Source organism: Uloborus diversus, chromosome 7, assembly GCF_026930045.1.
Source record: "Uloborus diversus isolate 005 chromosome 7, Udiv.v.3.1, whole genome shotgun sequence".
Lineage (NCBI taxonomy): Eukaryota > Metazoa > Arthropoda > Arachnida > Araneae > Uloboridae > Uloborus > Uloborus diversus.
The window spans coordinates 58707760-58726921 of record NC_072737.1 but is presented as its reverse complement, the minus strand read 5'-3'; the positions used below and the strand labels follow the sequence as shown (position 1 = coordinate 58726921).

At 32.7% G+C, this 19162-nt stretch overlaps 1 protein-coding gene across 1 annotated transcript in view; it reads right to left on the bottom strand.

The window, feature by feature from the left end:
• The window catches only part of LOC129226453 (calcium/calmodulin-dependent protein kinase kinase 2-like), a 310711-nt gene that overhangs the window by 17490 nt on the left and 274059 nt on the right, over positions 1-19162 (bottom strand). The window contains exons 6-11 of the mRNA XM_054861060.1: positions 5220-5338; positions 5068-5104; positions 4495-4516; positions 2214-2302; positions 1380-1453; positions 882-981 (exon numbers count right to left, since the gene is read on the bottom strand). Of these exons, the coding sequence (XP_054717035.1) occupies positions 882-981; positions 1380-1453; positions 2214-2302; positions 4495-4516; positions 5068-5104; positions 5220-5338 (441 nt within the window). The remainder of the gene's footprint in view (positions 1-881; positions 982-1379; positions 1454-2213; positions 2303-4494; positions 4517-5067; positions 5105-5219; positions 5339-19162) is intronic.

Below are 19162 nucleotides of genomic sequence, written 5' to 3'. Positions count from 1 at the left end.
CAAAAAAAAAAAAAAAAGATAAGTTGACAACACTCTACTTAGTATAACCCAATAATTCTGAAATTACTGTTTGGAAGCTAGTCTTGAACACTGGTGTGAAGTTTTTGAAATCTCTCGCTCTATATTGTAATATTCCATGCATTATTCGTTATGGAGATTGTGATGCAAATAAAATGAGGAGATTTTAATCATTTAGAAATTCTATTTTTCTGGTTCCAATTGCACCGTTTTCTTAATATTTGTTTTATGTCACATTTCTCACACGGTTCAAAGTTTTTGTAAATGGATGAATTAACTCCGAACCCGGTCAATAATTCGTTTAAATAGTTTTCGTTATTATTGCTTCTTAATTTTGAGCAACTATACAATATTCTATATTCTATGTGCAGGGGCCCCCGATGGGAGGTTACCGAGACCTTCCAAAAGTTTTCTTGTTCGGCAAATTTTGTCTGATGATTCGGCAGAATTTGGAGATCTATTCGGCAAAACTGACATCATTTGGCGAAGTTTTGAGTTCCATTCAGCAAATTGAGTATTTCGCCCTCCCAAAATTCGAGAAGTCTCTATCTATGTACTTTGAATCGGCATATAAAATATTTTATGTGTTGCCGAAGCAGCGTAGAGAAAAAGTTCTTGTGCCGTAGCCGTAACTAGGACTATCAGATGAAGAAAAGAGTGGTGAGTGGGAAAGTTATTTGACCTTGACACGCCAATTTTAAATACAAAGACAAAAAAAAGGAAATTATTTTTCACTTTTTGCTACAACACTATTAAAATGTCAGTGGGAAAGAAAAATAGAAAAGGTGTAGATCAAAATTACTCTGAGTAACTAGTTTTTTAAACCACTCTATTGAAAAGAAAGGTTAGATTAACTTTCTAACCTTTAAGAACTTCCGGAGCAACAAAAGCCGGAGTTCCAGCCGTATCTGATAAGAACGCGTCCACACCCTCGAACTGGTTGCACACTCCAAAGTCTGAAATCTGAAATTTATAAGAAGTAAATAAATGTAATTAGTAAAATACAATAAGTTGGTAGAATGAAACAACATTGCTGAGCAAGAGCGAATAAATATTTCAGTAGTTTTAAGAACAGTTTTTCTACTTCACTATTAGAAGCACTCATATGATTTAATATTTCGACACACATTAATTTGATTTCGTAGATTAAACATTCAATAGTAATGATAATTTATTTTTACTTTTTTTAGACTTTGAAATTACTTTTGAAAAAAAAAAAGTTTTATACAGATAAATATAAAGGAAAAGGTTACTATGCAAAATGTATTTCTATAATTCTACACAATTTTATTCCATTAAAATTTTCGTGAAAAGGAAGAAAGAATGGAAAAAAACAAAACAAAAAAAAAAAAACTACTCACCAGAATTCTGTCATCGTCACTTAATAGCAAATTGGACGGTTTAATATCCCTGTGCACTATTTTCTGGTAATGCACTGAAAAAGAATTAGGAAATACGAAACAAACATTGAATATCGTAAAAATTACTATAAAAAATACATGAGCAACTAATTGATTTTTTCGATAAACTCACAAGTCAATGAAAGTTTTATTGCATTGAGAACATGAATTATTATTATTAAAAAAAAAAAGCTGCACAGATCAGTGAAATTATAAGAAATGAGCATAAAAAAATTCTTTACGCTTTTGGATAAGGACATTGAGCACACTTCGTTTCAGAAACGTTGTAAAATGGTTGTCAACGTTCTGACAACCATTTTAAGACGTTCACGAAACGTTTAAAGGTCACATATGCTATCTAGGAGTTTAAAATGGTTGTCACAAAGCTGACAACCATTTTGAAAGGTTCATGAAGCGAAGCGTGCTGCTGGGGTAATTAAGGACGTTTTCTCGTGGACGTGACCCCCCATAAGATTTTCTTTCTTTCTTTTTTTTTAAATTTTGATATCGTGTTATTTTTTTAGATTGTGCACACTAATACCTCTTACCCCCCCCCCCCCCCCCATCCGCGAGGGTTGCGGGAGTGCTACATACGCCACTCAAAAAAAAAAGAGAAAAAAACCGAAAAAGTTCCAAGTTATAGCACAATTTACCAACGCAACTGTACAAAAAAAAAAAAGAAAAGACTGTACAAAACAACAGATAGATTAGAATCATGATGGGTAAAATAATAAAGCATATAATTAAATACTGAATTTAAAATAAAAATGAAAAAATCAATTAAAATATACTTACAGTATTCAATTCCCATAACTATGTCCCTGAAATACTGCCACGCTTTTGTTTCAGGCAAAGGATCATTTGTAGGCACATTTATCACTGGTCTATAAAAAAAATAACATTTCTAGGTAAATATGAACAAAATATGCATTAATATACACCAAAAGAATCTTATTTACAAAAAATACATGGCATGGTATTAATTTACGAGCATGAAAATGTTGCAAGAAATATTAAATGTTTTGTCCCATACGATTTTATTTTTACATTGACATTAAATAAGTAAAACAGTTTTTAACCATAAATGGCTAATGTGCAAGATTTTAAGTTTTTGTATTTGAACGTTACTGAAATAGAGGGAAAGAAAACCATAACAATCCTGTATGACAACACTTCTCTTTTTTTTTTTTTTTTTTATTTCACCGTACTTACCACTATTTGTGGTTTGTGACAACACTATGAAAGCAAGATATTGTGTCTTCAAATGACTTCATGTTATCTGTAGCAAAGCAATGCCTTTTGTTCAAAAGGGATTTGACATGACGCCAAGACGAAACCTACTGATTCTTATAGCCGAGTGCGTTGTCACTGCCATAAGCTCAGTAAACAGTGCTATGAAAGTTTTTTGTTTTATCAAGACAAATAATATGTTAACAGAGATCTCAGTTTTTAGATTTCTTTTAGATGTACCAAAGGCGGATCCAGGTAATGTTCAAGGAAAGGGAGATTTTTTACCGTTTACTCTTTGAAACTTTAATTTCTAGAAATTTTCGAAGGAGCATACGGAATCCTTCGCTTGCTCACTTGCCCAATCAAATGTATCCTACAGTTGTGTTTCTTTCGAAAAATATTCAGGGGAAGCCCTTGAACCTATCTCTAATATCTAAGATCGTCTAAAATTGAGGTTTTGGAACTTCAATTTCGAAAAAAATCCTGTAGGAAGTTCTGGTCCCTATCGTCAGAGCAATAAGAGATGGGCTACAATAGCGTTTCCAAGACTTATTAAACTCCGTGATAATTCCGAGGAAGAGAGCATCCTTTCTCATAACACCAACGAAGATTATGTAAAATTGCAGTTTTTGATCGCGGCAATTTTTTATTATCGGTTTGAAATATCGAAAATATACCTGAAAAAGTTACTATTATCTCGCTCAAGGAGGTGGCGATCTCCCCTCCCTTGTATCCTTCCTTGAGATGCACGCAACACGCAAGGCTTACCTGGGCCATACGATTTTGAAGTTGATTAATGCGCTGATTACTCGCTAGGGTACCAATTTTGGAGAAAAAATGCAAGTGAAACCACCTACATTTGTTTGTTTATTTATTTACTTATTTTATGTTTTAAAAAAAATAAAACTTGAAAAGTTTTTAAATTTTTTTTTTTGAAAAATAAATAAAATTAAAAATGATACATAAAACCTAAACTTTATTGAAATATTTTTAGTTTCAACCTTAACAGTTTGAGATAAAATCTTAAGCACTTGCAAACTAAGTTTCAAAAGATATTGGAAAAGCTTTATGCTTTTTTTTTTGTATTCAATTTTTTTAGCAACGACATTAATCAGTGTCCATTGTTAAAGTATTCTAAAACATAACTTTACATTGCAATTGCTTTGCAGTTATTTGTTCGACTTTTCAAATTTGATCTTTCCCTTAAATTGTTTTCTTAAGGTGCGCACGAACAATATTGCTCAATGTTGAGAAAAGATAGTAAAAAATCATTTTACGTTTGAGCTTTCAATTATTTATTTGTGTTTTTTTTTTTTTTTTTGACTTTCACAGGGTTGCCAAACTTGGAGAAACAGTTTGAGGAGCATCTGTGGTGTTTTTGAAGAGTATTTTGGCATTTTGCATAAAATTTACTAAAAGAAACTAAAACCACTTATCTAAAATTGTTCTTAAGCTTTGATAATCATTTTAAGCATTAGCATAAAAATAAACACTTTCATGCTTGAAAATGTTCTGCTGGGAATTGCGGAGCAAAACAACTTTTTTTGCGGAGCGGCGGAGTTTCGTTATTTTTGAAGAGCAACTCCGCAAAATACGGAGTAGTTGACAACCCTGCTTTCAGCTCAATTGGAATGATTTAGATGCTTTTTGCAAAGCATTCAGTGAAATTCTATCTTCGTAAATCTTGCTAAGATTTCAAAATTCTCAACTGAAAAGCATATATTTACAATGTAAACCAGCGAATAAAAGAGTTTTGAATAAGAATGATATAAAACTAAATGTTTTAATTTTAGGAGATATCTTTTTTAAGAAACTAAACTAGAAGTTCAAAAGAAGACTGACTTACCCTCTCTGAATAAGCTGGAACACTAAAAGTAAAAATATAAAAAAAATAAAATAAACATTTTATTTCAGATTATTCAAAGAGCAATACACATATTTTAAGAAATAAAGAAAATAAAGAAGGGAAATATATATATATTAAATATTTTCTTATGCGAACTTTTAACTGCTTTTATTTACTTGGTAAAGAAAGTTATTAAACAAAAAGGAATCTGTTCATTTTTGCAAAATATACTAAAAATGAGGATTTTTTCTTTCAGAATTTTTGGAAAAGAATTGAAACATTTAAACAGGTTGGAAAATAAATCTCTTTCTCTCTTTTTTTTTTGCAGCAAAAAGTTTTTTCCTTTAATTTATTAAAATAAATAGCACGAGATATTTCCAAGAATATAAAAGAGGGAAAAAACTATTTATTTTAGTTTTCTTTCGAGACCAAAAAGTATTTCACGGAATAAATTTACGAAAAATGTCTTCAACGAGAACAAACATTTAAATCATTGCATGTGTTTGAGAGAGAGAGAGGAAAAAAAAGATGAGAAACAGAAATATATCATTATTTCCAGAAGAAAAAACTTACCCATGTACAAGTTATCCTCATCAGGGTCATCTAAAACCTTTTAATGAAAAAATTCAAATTACTATGCAGCGGAACATTTTAAAATGTACGAAAAAGTAATTCAATAATATAATACTAAAGATGATACTTTCAAAATTGCAACAATTATTTACCTCAAATAATTTCACGACATTAGGATGATTAAGCTTCTTTAAAATTGCTATTTCTCTGTATATTTGCTCCAAAGGTCCAATCCGAGATTTATGACCATCTCTTGTAGGTGGGACTCGACCTAAAATTAAGAAAACAATACTTATAAAACCAAGTTCTGTAAACAATCTCAAGATTTCCATAAAAGTAATCTTACAATCTTTTAAAAGTCTAATTGACTGCGTTAGTAGCCAATCAGACCAATGAAACGTCATGACGTTGGCTATGTGACTTATATACACAGAAGAAATTTTATTTATATGCACAGTACCATTGATTCAGAGTATCAATGTACATTACAAACTAGGATCCACCGTACCTACCACAAAATGTGGTTTAACAGGTTGGATGTGGTCTTGAAGACAGCTCTGTTTTTTTTTTTTTTGATCCAGACCAGAAACCGAGCAAACCCTGACACAGCACCGCCAGAGGTATTTATTTGGAATAGAAACTTGGAGGACTTTGTGACTATGAACGTATTTAACGAGCCCCAGTCACCATTAACAAACACGGATTATCTTCGACTGGCTAACAAGTATCAGTTTTCGAACAATTGACCCGTTTTACAATGCAAAATTTGATGGTGACAATGTACTAAAGCCATGGGTGCCAACCCCCTAACAACAAGGGTGCACCCCCCCCTAAATCTCGTGAAGACCCCCCCCCCCCCAAAATGAAAAAAATACCCATAAGAACATCCCCTCTAAAAATTTCAATAGCGCAGTCTGCGCTATGACCCCCCTCCCAGGTGGGCTAAAGCACAATGCATATAAATGGAACAGTGCATCGGGGGAAAGCAAACGAATCTATATTGTTACAAGTTCAGCGCAACTTCAAACTTTCTTAAAATGACGACACAGTTCTTCAGAAAACACAAGAGATTTATTTACCACTATGTACAAGAAATATCGTTAACAATTGCTAAATTAACTACTGCAATTAAGCAAATATCAATTAACACCATAAATTAAACGGTTACACATGTATTTACCATGGCTGTGGAGTCGGACTGATTTTGGGGTAAAGGAGTCGGAGTCGTTCGAAAACATGCCCCGACCCCGACTCCGGGTTTCTTATTTTTCTTTAATTTTCACTGACTCTCCTTGCACTTTTTTTAAAAAAATTGACTACCAATTAATTTGATTACATGTATGTAAGCCTTGTGACAACCACACACACAACTCGCTTGATTGTTTATCGAACTTTCTGTAACAGCTACCTACGCCGTCAACTAGTTTGCTTATTTTCTAACTTGATTTAACTGATAGCAACTGTCAGCAAACAGCTTTGTTGCCTAACATTTTCTAATCACTTTCAAATAAAAAAAATAATTTTTTTTTAAACCTAGATCTCAGTTATAAAATAGTAAAAGGAATGTGTGTATCGCTTGAGCAAGTTGGGAAACTACTGAAGGTGCTTGGTAAATTCAATTAAGTGTTGGCACGAAAGCGCGAATTCAAAAGTAAGATAAAATAATAAATGTTTTTTTTTTTTTTTAAATCTAAAGACTTTATCTAAGAAAGCTTGGTTATCACTGAAAAGTACTAAGTAAAAGTAATACATGAGTTATTTGTTACAACACTGAATAATTGTAGTTAATCCTAAAATCTTCATATTAAGATTAATTCTGAAGCTGCCAGTAAAATTAAAATTGAGCCAAGAAATGTAGGTGTCGTAAAAGCTATTCGTAAAAAGCTGTATACCGCCTCCGTTTTGTGTAAAATTTACTCCAGAAGTACATGTACCCGACCTATATCCGCAATATAGTGCAGTATTTTTGTTGAAATTTTTAAGATGAAATTTAAAATTTATTTTTGGGGAAATTTTTCGTAATTAAATTATTTCAATCTTTATAAACTCTGAAATTAAGTTGAGGTGTCACCCACCAGATGGGTGTCCCTCCCCGGGAGGGGGACCGTCCCCTCAATAAAGGTTTTTTTATAAAGCAAAAAAGTTTTCTTTTTTCTCTAAAAACTCTTTCTCTCACTCTTCTCTGTACTTTCAAAAATTGAAAGCACAGGATTTGAACAACGTCTATTTGTTAAACATTAAAAGGGAGCAAATTAATTCTTTTCATTTTTTAAAAATCGGATTTTTAAGTAATCTCACTTTAGAAATCGCAACTATTGCATAATTTGATTTTCAAATTGAATTTCTAACGTTGTATGTACCTTGGGTTCACACAACGAAAATTTTATAAAAAGGAATTAATATTTCAATCTCTGTTTAGGGGTTTCCCCCCTCTCATGAGGGAGTTGGGGTTTGAAAAAAAAAAAAAATAAATAAATAAAATAAATAAATAAAAAAGTTGGAGTCGGACGTTTCAAAATCTTGGAGCCGGAATCGGAGTCGGCGACTTTTCTTCCGACTCCGCAGCCCTGGTACTTAACATAGTGCAGAGGCTAATACACACTTCCAGCGGAACGGCGTAAAACACGATACCATAAATAAAGTCTTTTTCCGCGACAAATACTTGTGCTGCCATCTAGTAATAGAACAAGTTAAGTTCTAGCTTATTATAGTTGATTGCAAAATTAGCGGAAAAAATATTGACTGGAATTTTGTTAAAACTATTTTTCGAGTACGAAGTGGTTAATTAAGGATGAAAACTTTTTATCCTTTCTGCAGCGAAGAGGGGATTAATTCTGTTTAAATCAATGAAATTTCCTAACTGCACAAGTTCGTTAGAGATTTTTATAAGTCATTACAAAAGTAATGTAAAAAATATGACATTTAATGCAGTTGTATAGATCATTTGAAGAGCCCTAAAAAGATGTAATTGATAAAATAAAGCTTGCGATCCAAGTTATTTTGTTTTCAGCGGAGACGGGAGGGGGGATTAACGAGATTGAAAAGAAATGTAAAATGAAAATAAAGGATTTTTTTTTTTTTTTTTTTTTTTGCCTTTTCACTTCTTTTTTACAATTAGAAATTTTTGAAACAAATCATTAAAATGAAAACAATTATATTTTAGATTGTTCGAGGACTAAAGATAAAACAATGACACAGGTATAAAAATTATCAAACGTTTTGTAAAATGATCAAAAAAAAAAAAAAAAAAATCAATAGCACAACAAAAATTAATTTCATGATAATTCAAAATTTTCTCACTACAGTGATCCAAAAATTAATATTAATAACCCTATAAGGAAAATACGGCAAAAATTTAAATGAACAAATAAGTTTTACTAAAAAGCATAACTTTTAGTAATGAAAATATCACAGAAAATAAAAAGTTTGATATTTTTCCTGAAATCAAAACAGAAAATGGATGAATTAAATATAAACTAGCAAATTTGCTAAACTCGTATGGAAGTGTTTCGGGGTTAAAAGTAACTCCTTTTTCCTTTCAAGAAAAATGTCAGCTTGCAGATTAAAAAACTCTACCTTAGTCCATTGTCTCTGCTCACGTCTTTTCTGCTGTAAAATAATAATAAAAAAGTTCCCCCATGACTTCCAAACATGTGTCAGCGAGTTTTTACCAATTTATACTTGAAAAAAAAAATCTTTTGTTGATACATTTTAGTAAGTTCTTATTTTCCACTAAACCATCAGTGAGCACAAATAATGCCTCAGTATCAAAAATAAATAATAGAAATTATAACACACCGAAATGAAAAAAATGCCTGAAACATAATTAAACAAATAAGTTTTGCTAATAAGTATTACTTTTAGACATGTAAATATTATAACGAAGCAAAGTTTCAAAATTTTCTGCAAAGTAAAAATAATTAAGCAAAGTAAGAGAAAAAGCACAAATCTACTAAAACTCTCGGGTACGTGTTTCGGGGTTACAAGGAACCGCTTTTTCCTTGCAAAATAGATATGAGCCCATGAATTTAGACTCGTGGCCAAAAAGCGATCCCCCCTCCCTTCTTTTGTAAGTTTAGCTGAAGTTCCTTTTGCCTGATTCCCCCTCCCCGTTCTCTTCTCTGTGCATCATGCGAAAACCAAAAAACACAATTTTTTTTTTTTTGCATGTTTCAAGGGTTCCCTTTTCAATTAAATCATTTTCTTCAATCACCTTACATAATCATTGAAAAATTCCTGAAGAGATCATTCAATGCAAATATTTTTTCCCTTCGATGTATCCCAAATCCACCCCCTTTCCCTGAAGTTTATTGTTGAAAATCGTTGTTTTTTCTTCTATTTTTGTTTTTAAATGAATAATCACCTACAATGTTTTCTTTTTCTTTGTATTATTAGTTTTATCTGCGCTATTTTTTCCCCCTTATGGTTTCGTGGCGCGCATTGCCCTTTGACCAATCAGCACAGCGCATTTCTGCTGAACTTTACTTTAGCGGGAATATTCCTCGTAACTCCGAAACACGTGTCCGAGAGTTTTAGTAGAATTTTTTTTATTATTTACTTATTATTTTTTTTTTTACTTTGCTTAATTGCTTTTCTTTTCAGAAAATTTTCAAACTTTGCTTATCGTTATGATATTTGCATATCCGAAAGTAATGCTTTTTAGCAAAACTTATTTGTTTAATTTTATTTCAGGCATTTTTTCTTTTCAGTGTGTTATTATTTCTCTTACTTATTTTCGATATACTGTGGCACTCCTTCATTCTCTTTGAGCTCACTAATAGTTTAGTGGAAAATAAATACTTAAAAGTACCAAGTTTTTTCCCCCAAGTATAAATTTGCAAAATCACGCTGACACGTGTTTTGGAGTCATAGGGAACTCTTTTTTCAATGCAGAAAAGATGTTAGCTTGTTTATGTACAGACAATCGACTGGGGCGAAGTTTTTAAATCCTCAAGCTCACATCTGTTTTGAAAGGAAAAGGGAGTTCCTTGTAACCCCGAAACACGTGCCAACGAGTTTTTGCAATGTTTTGTCATTTTGTATTTATTTATTCATTTGTTTTCGTTTTGCTTCAAGGCTGATTTTCAAACTTTTTATTTTTCATGACACATCCCTAGTAGCACATAACGTACGACGATATCGTAAAATTTACCAGTACTATATCGCTGCGTCATCGGGTCACGATATAAAACGATGTCTAATCCGACAGAGCGTGCGCTATCGTAACAATATCGTATTCGATATTACAACGATAACGGAAGCGTCATTGTGTCGTCATCGTTTTGCCCATAGTTCCGATATCTCCCTATATCGTTTATGCGTCATTGTAACGATAACGTAAGCGTCATTGTATCGTCGTCGTTTTGCCCATAGTTCCGATATCTCTCTATATCGTTTATGCGTCATTGTAACGATAACGTAAGCGTCATTGTGACGATATCGTAAGTGACATCGTGCTGTCATCATTTGGTTGACTATTCTGATATCACCCCTATTTCGCTTTATATGTCGACATCGCTTAGCTGTAATTAAGATCATCTTTTTTTACAAGGAAATAATAAAAATCAGGTTTGCTCCCCTCCCCCCCTCATCTCAACTCTCTTTTTTTTCATTTTATTTTTTCACTTTTTCGTAATTTCATTGATTTTTTTAAATTATTTATTTGATAATTTATTTATTTTAATTATTGTTGCTATTATTAATTAGATAGAAAAGATCTGTGCTATGCCAATGACACACACACAAGCTAAATAAATAAATAAATGGAAGTAAATTAATAATTGAAATTAAAAATAAATCAATAAATTTTAAAAAATGAATGCTGCCTCCCCCCCCCCCTTGCTTTATTATTTTTTTTTTGTTTTTGTTTTTTGATGCCGCAACTTGCGCCATAATCTTCCCCTGTGGGTACCTTTGATAAAAATTAATTGATAAATAGTTTAATCAAGCTTTGTTTAGTTTTAAATAGGGTTGCGGAGTCGGAGCCGTATTGATTTTGGGGTGAAGGAGAAGGAATCGAAAGTTTGAAATTTCAAGAGTTGGAATGAGTCATTTTCTCCCAAAGTTTGTAATGCTGCCTGTGCTTGCGGAGTCAGAGTTTGAATCAGTCTGATTTTAAAGTAGAGTAATCAGAGAGTTGGTCATTTTTCCTCCCACTTCGCAGCTCTGGTTTTAAAGAACTATTTTTAAAAAATATTTAAACGTTAATTATAAGATTAGAAATTATTCTGATATAATTATACATGCGTAATAAAGACTGCAATGTTAAACAAAGTAGAAAAATACGAATATTAATAACAAATTAACGTAAAAGATTTCAAATAGGTTAGATAATGCAATATTTTTTATTGAGAAGTCACAATTGTTTGTGGTTTTACTTGAACGTTGAAAGACATTCTTTCCTGTTTGAACACCCCCCCCCCCAGAATCCACAGACTGGTGCTCCTCCTGGGCTGTGGCATCCATGTCACCTGCCCTGGAATAGATTTCATTTATGCCGGACCCACTTGACTTTATACAATCCTTTGTAGACATCCAGAACCCTGCGCACAGCATCTGGCATCCAGTTCCCTGCATTAATTTGAATTTTGACATCTTGAATCCAAATTAAGTTCTTATTAAATTATAATTACAATAGGAGGCATTTGTAAAAACAAGGATCCCTAAGAGTATGATCCTATCATAACTTGTGGCTGCGAAAAACATAATTTGAATTCAAGATGCCGAAACTCACATGTGTGCCAGGGATTGTACTCTAAATGTTGTGAGCTAAACATTAAATCTTTTTTTTTTTCTGTCCTTTTTTCTAAAAAAAATAAGGTAACTTTTTTAACATGAACTAACAAAAACCTCTGAGGACCAGTCAAATTTTTCTGTGAACCAGTTTTTGGTCCTTGGGACCATTGGTTGAGAATTGCTGATCTGCATAGTAAAATGAACACTTAATTCACAAAATTTCTTTACTTTACCTGATGCACTAGTCAACAGCAATAGCTATTCTTTGGGGTTATTCAATAGCAACCAGCAAGGTCATTAAAATGACAAAATAAAATTTTGCCTATCAAAATCACCCAGCTAGTGTTGAAATTAATTTTCAAAACTGCTGAAAACATACTTTTTTCATTTTAAAAATATTTGACTTGCTCAAAATGCATGTTATTGCATTCAAACAACTACATGCATCATATCCCCCTACATAGTCAAACTTTGGCCAAGAGCTGAGTATAAGGGACGGATACAAGGAGAGGATCATGGAGTCACTACCCAACTAAACATCCACAATCGCATGCAATTGTCATTTCAACCAATGCCTTTCGATTTTTTTTTCCACAAATTTTACAGCTAACATAACTCATTTATGGTTGGTAAATTTCAAAAATGCAAACAGGATAATTTGAAAGACTGAGATTTCTACAGATTAATCATACACCAGTCACCATTAGCAAACATGGATAAACTTACACCGACAGGAATTGAAACCATGGCCATCCAGCCGGCACGGATCTGTAAATTGTAAGCGGCCCTCTTCAAAAATTTTGCAGTGTCCCAGCGGCTCACTGGATTGCCCCCCTCCCCCCCAAACGATGAATTTTTAACCAAGTGATAGTTGCTTGTTTCTACCTGTTTCAATATTTCTTCTCAAATTTTGGATTTATTTGTTCAAGTGTTTTTATTTCATTTTATTCTTATATTATAGTTTATTGATTTTTAACTTACCTGTTTAAGCGTATCGAGGTAGTTATGTGGGTTTTTTAATGTTGATTCTGTTAAACTCATTTTGTTTATAAGTTATGTCAGCAAAGAAACAAGTTTCCCATAATTTTACAGCTCTCCGAGATTTAACCAATCTTTTAATTTCAATCCAAGTTTAAGAACCTCAAAACTGTTTCGGTTTTGAAAGAATTTTTACATTACACGGAATCAGCTTAACGTAGTACAGGGTAGGGCTTTCATTCTATAAATCTTTCAAGTTAGGCTTACATTTTTGCCCGCTTTATAGGTTTTCTCCCAATTCGTGAATTTAATCATGAGTCAAACTGAACAATGCTTCATACACTCAATGGTGAGATAAATTTACTTTACCTTTCGTTAGTTGGCATTCTCAGCTTCAATGCCATTACATCTGCCTCCAGCTTGGTTATTCACTATTTTAGACTGATGAGTTCTAATAAGAGCGGAACTGCAGTCCCTGGATGTGATAACTGCAGGCTCCGATCTGCATACCCCTGGAGTGGGGGGGGGAGGGGGCACGTCCTTAAGAGGTTTTAAAAAAAACATGAGCACTACAACTTATTAACATTGCAAATTTACACTGTTGGCCTTTGAGGGGCGGGCATACAGATTTTGTTGTAGGAGGGCCCAAAATTTATAGTTACAGGCCTCGATAACCGTGCTGCATTTCATGTATTTCTGCCTTAGCCCTAGCTTAGGAGTGGTAACTTACTGCTAAATCACTCTATATTTGTTATTGTAGCCCTGATTAAGACCACTTAAGGAATTTCGCAAAACAGTTTTAACTCAGGAGTGCCCAGCCCCCTTAAAAATCACGAAGACCCCCCAAAAACCAAGAACCTCCCTAAAAAGGTAAAAAATACCCCCTAAAAACTTTTTGGACACAGTCGGCACCATGATCCCCCCCCCCCCCTCAGGTGGTCATCCCTATTTAACTAAAGTTAAATCTGTTTTAACCCTAATTTTAGTTTACGGCAAAATTTAACCAAGAGCCAAAAAATTGAAATATGATAGCCTTCCTCTATTTCAAGAGCAAAAAAATCAGAATACTATACTACAGTCGACTCTCGATAACTCGAAGGCTTATAACTTAAACATTCGTTCATTTCGAAGTTTCCATTTGGTCCCAAAATAATTAAGTTTTTCTTAATACCAAGTTGTTTCTATGTCTCAAATGTACCCCTACGACTGCACTATAGTCTTTTCTTGTAATGGCAGCAAGAAAAAACAATAAGAATAGACGAAATGTTTTGATGGAAAATTCAAGTTTTTTCTCGCCCGTTGAGGGCGGAAAATATTGTTTTACATTTTTACGTCAATAATTGTTCTTACTAATTTCAAATTTATTTAAAAAATTTCTCAACAAAAATATTTGAAAGCTGATCACTATTATTCACTTACCCAGGAAAATTATTCGATTAAGCTGGAGTCTTTAATCAGGCCGGATTACACAATAGGCCACCCTAAGCCCTGGGCTAAAAGTGCAAGCCGAAAAGGGCACACGTCACGGGAAAAAAAATTAATAGCTTGTTGAAAAAAAAAAAAAAAAAAAAAAACTGGCATGCTATTATGAAGAAGCAAAATTCAACTTTATAGATATGCAACCAGATCTTTAGACAGAAAAAAAGCTATTTGAGGAGAGCTGAGGGGGTGTATGCTTGAGTCGAGGTCCTTTTCCAGTAAAAGCAGATAATTTTCAATATCTTTGATTTGAACAATAATTTCTTCAAAGTATAGCTTTGCTCAGGGTTAGACAGGGTCCTCTCGAAGAGCTCACATATTCAAAGGCACAAAGAAAAAGAAAAAAAAAAAAGTTGCACAGGCTCAAGAGAGAAAAAGTTTGGGGATGTCCCATGACACCTCCATTGGGGCGCCTCTGCAAGATATATCACCTATTTTGCACAAAATATTTGCCATAGACTGCTTAAATTCTCTACATACACATTAATTGCGTGAAAGTTTCAAATTGATAGCAAATTATATACACAGTTTTATATATTTTGTTCATAATTATATCGGTTATCGGAGTTTGCTGCCAACATATTATTTTTTGGAGCATTTTTATTCAAAATTTCATCACGAAGACCCCAACAAAGTGGATAAAAATACATGGGATGCCCCAAAATATGTTTTAAATAGAAAAAATAAATAAATAAATAAAATGAAGAAAGTAATTTAGAATATGGTAAGGAAGAGATACTAGCAGTTATAAATGGTCCTAAGGTAAAAAATGAATGGTGAACAAAAGTGTATCAGGAAATTCAAGAGACATGTTTAAATTTAAGTAAATAAAAAAAAAATACATAAGATACCCACCTCAGCCCAAAGTATCAAATTTTCCTTTTTCAGGGGGAACAAAAATTTGAGATTGAAATTTGAAAATTCCTTTATGGGAAAACTAAAAGTTAAATATTTTTGGAAAAGAAAAAGTATGGCAGGATGCTTTACAGAATATTTTTAAAAATAAAAAATACAGTAGGCTCTCTGTTTAACGACTTTCAAGGGACCACAAAAAATCATCCTTAAGTAGAAAGCGTCCTTAAATAGAATGCTTTTAACATTTAGTGGACTATCTGGGACCGTCAAAAGCCGTCGTTAAACAGAGAGCCAACTGTATATATTACGGACAAAGCAAAATACGAGGAAGGAGGCCTTTTCTGAGCCTAACCCCATTGGGGTGGGGGGCTGATTTCGATATAGTTCGGATGTGAGGTGGGGCGTCATTTCAAAGTTTGGCCTAGGGTGTATATGGAACTTAATCCAGCCCTGTCTTTAAAACTGCATCTATGGGGAAAATTTTTGTTTCAGGAGGTTTTATTCATACAATCGGTGTAGTCATTTATCTGTTACCCCATTAAGTGACAGTATCTTAAAAAATTTATTCTGTTCTCTGTAAAGTTATTTTTATTTAATACATATTAATATTTAATTTATCCAAACTATGCATGTTATAATAGTTTATGTATCGGGCACTATTCTTGAGAAACAAAATAAAAATTATACTTGAGAATGATAGGAAAGGAAATTACTGTAACTTGAACTGCTGATTATTGGAAGGTTTTAACCATGTTCTTGGGACTTTGAGTTACCGAGAGTTCACTGTATATATTGGAATTCTACTTCACTAGCTTTCTTGTCTGTTGTTGCAACCATAATGTAGAATTTCAGGCAGTTCTAGTGCGCACTAAGCCCATCATTTAAAATTTTTTCACGGGGAGCGAGGCAATGGACATATACACATTGCAAATGTTAGGAAAAAAACAGTACAGTAACGCTCAATGCAATAGCTTTGGGACAAATATATTTTGATAACAATAATCGAAAAGAATCCAGAAAAAAACATTTTTTTCAATTAAGCATGCAATATGCTGTAAATTAAAATTGCAATCAGTCAACTAAACTGTTTTAAATTACTAAATTAGCAGAAAAGAAAAGCAGTTTTTTCCATCAATTAAACCATTCCACCGGTGCTTTTTGGCCTATTTTTAAAACAAGATCTTCTGTGTTTTTCTCCCGCAAGGACAGTGTACTGAGAAATACTAAAAAAGGGCACAGGGTCTTCTTAAAATGCCAGGGGAGGGGGGCGGGACATAATAAGAAAATCAAAATTTATTGGGGAAAAAATGTCAAACTATAATTCATCTTGCTGTAGAATATTCAAAATTGCAGCATTTCTAGTAATGAGATAGATAATCCAGGAGCAGGCAAGCATATCAGCCATTTTTATTGTACCGTTTAAAAAAATACTAAACCTAGTTATATACAATGCAAGTGTTTGTTTTAATGGAATTTCATCTGAAATAAATTTACTGAAGCAGCTTTGCATAAGGAATTAAATTTGTGATTTAGTTTCAATTAGCAACAAAAAAATCATGTTTCAGCCATAACAGCGTTCCATTACCTTGCATTCAAACTCACTGTCGCTAAAACAATGTTTAAATTTTAAACATAAATTCATTATTTTAGAGTTTGACTTTGAATTTTAGAGCTTGTTGACACAAAACAGTCAAATGTCATAATGTAGATCCCGAAAATTACTTATGAAATTTTCTACGTTCGCTCGAAGCAAATATTTGTTTACACTTGAAGACTTGAAATTTGAATTAGAAAAAAGAAAACAGCGCGAACGCCCTCTGGCTTCTGGAAGAATCGAAAAATATCGTTGTCATTCCTAAAAAAAAAAGAAAACATATGAAACCTATTTTCGAACGTAGAATAAGTTATTTTTCGAAATTTCTTGTTTAGAGAGGAGTGACTATCCAATATAAATGGGTACAAGTAAAAAAAAAAAGAAATTACAATGACGTACGACGATATCGTGAAAATAACCAATCCTATATCGCTGCGTCATCGGGTCACGATATAAAATGATGTCTAATCCGACAGAGCGTGCGCCATTGACAAAATCGTCACGCGTCATTATAACGATAACGCAAGCGTCATTGTGCAGTCATCGTTTGCGATATCTGCCTATATCGTTTACGCGTCATTGTAACGATAACGTAAGCGTCATCGCGTCGCGATTAGAGAAGTGCGTGAAATTTCAAATATTTGAATTTTTTTTTATTAAAACTGAATTATTTTTGATTTATTCCATTTTATTCATAAAATAACTGTACAGTTTTGAAATTTGACTATTATAAGCAATTTTGTAAAATGCCGTTTCGTGTGATATCGAGCCGATGACGAGCTATACAGTAGAAACGATATACGATATCGGGTAGATGAAACGATATACGGCAATGACGTACGGATGACGCTAAGATATCGGGTGCTACTAGGGATTACTAAAAGTTATGTTTTTTAGCAAAATTTATTTGTTTAGTTGCATTTCAGGTATTTTTCTTCTTTTGAATGCGTTATTGTTTTTATTATTTATTTTGATACTGAGATCATTCACTTTCAGCTCACTAACAGTTAAGTGGAAAATAAGGACTAAAGTGTACATGTAAAAGTTTTTTTTTTTTTTTTTTAATTTTTTTTTTTTTTTTTTTCAAGAATTAATTTGCAGAAACTCGCTGACACGCGTTTTGAACTCAAGGGGAATACTTTTTTTTATTATTTCATTGCAGAAAAGATGTGAGCTGAGACAATCGACTGATGTAGAGTTTTAAAATCCGCAAGCTCACATGGGGTTCCTTGTAACCCTGAAATACATCCGTACAAGCTTTTGAAAATTTATATCCTTTTATATTTATTACTTTATTCATTTTCGCTTTCAGGAAAAAGTGTCAAACTTTTTATTTTCATGATAAAAGCATAACATTACTAAAAGTTATGTTTTTTAGTAAAACTGATTTATTCATTTATATTTCCACCGTCTTTTCCTAAAAAAAGGGGGGGGGGTGTTACTAATGTCAATTTTTTGAGTAGTGTAGTAAGAAATGTTTGAATCATCAAGAAATAAATTCTTATTGTGTTATGGATTTTTGTTGATCATTTACAACGTTTGATATTTCTCATAGCCGAGTCCTTATTTTTATTCTAGCTTATGAACAATCTAAAATATGATTATTTTCATTTAATGTATAAGATGTTTTCTTCGCGTACGATTTATTTCTATAATTGTTAAATATAAAAATTAGTAAAAAGGCAAAAAAAAAAAAAAAAAAAAAAGGTGAAAAATTTGCATTCATTTTTATTTTCCATTTTTATCACTTTTCAATATCGTTAATCCCCCCCCCCCCCCCCCGCTGAACACAACACAATTTGGATCGAAAGCTTTATTTCATCTATTACACCTCTTTCGGGTTCGAAAAATAATCTTTATAACTGTATTTTATGTCATATTTTTTAGTGATTTTTGGATAACTTGAACAGATAGCAAATTGTATTATTTTAAACGAAATTCCTCCTCCCTTCTCTGAAAAAAGAAAAAGCTTTCTTCCTCAATTTTCGTGTTCAAAAAACAGTTACAGCAAAATTTCCGTCAATAATTTTTCGTTAATTTCGCAGTCAACTGTAACAATGTAAAAGTTAACTTGTTAACGTATCACTAGATGGCAGCACTCAACGTGCGGAAAAAGACTTTATTTATGGTATCGTCTTAAACGAGACTCCACGGTTAGAAAGCAAACTCTCGCCTTTCATTCACACGACGCCCGGCTATTTATAAATCTAGAGAAGCTTCGACAAAATTTTACAACTTTCTACCAATTTCTCATATTTTCTTTTTATACATTCACGAATCTTATCAATGAGAAATAGGGGACCATACACTTGAGTCGAATGTTAGGGGGTTGTATGTATATCACGAGAAACTGTTTACAGATTACGTTACTAAGATAATTTTAGATGAAAAATAATGGAATAAACGCCAAATTTAGCAAGATTGCTACACATTAATCATAAAAATAATTACTAT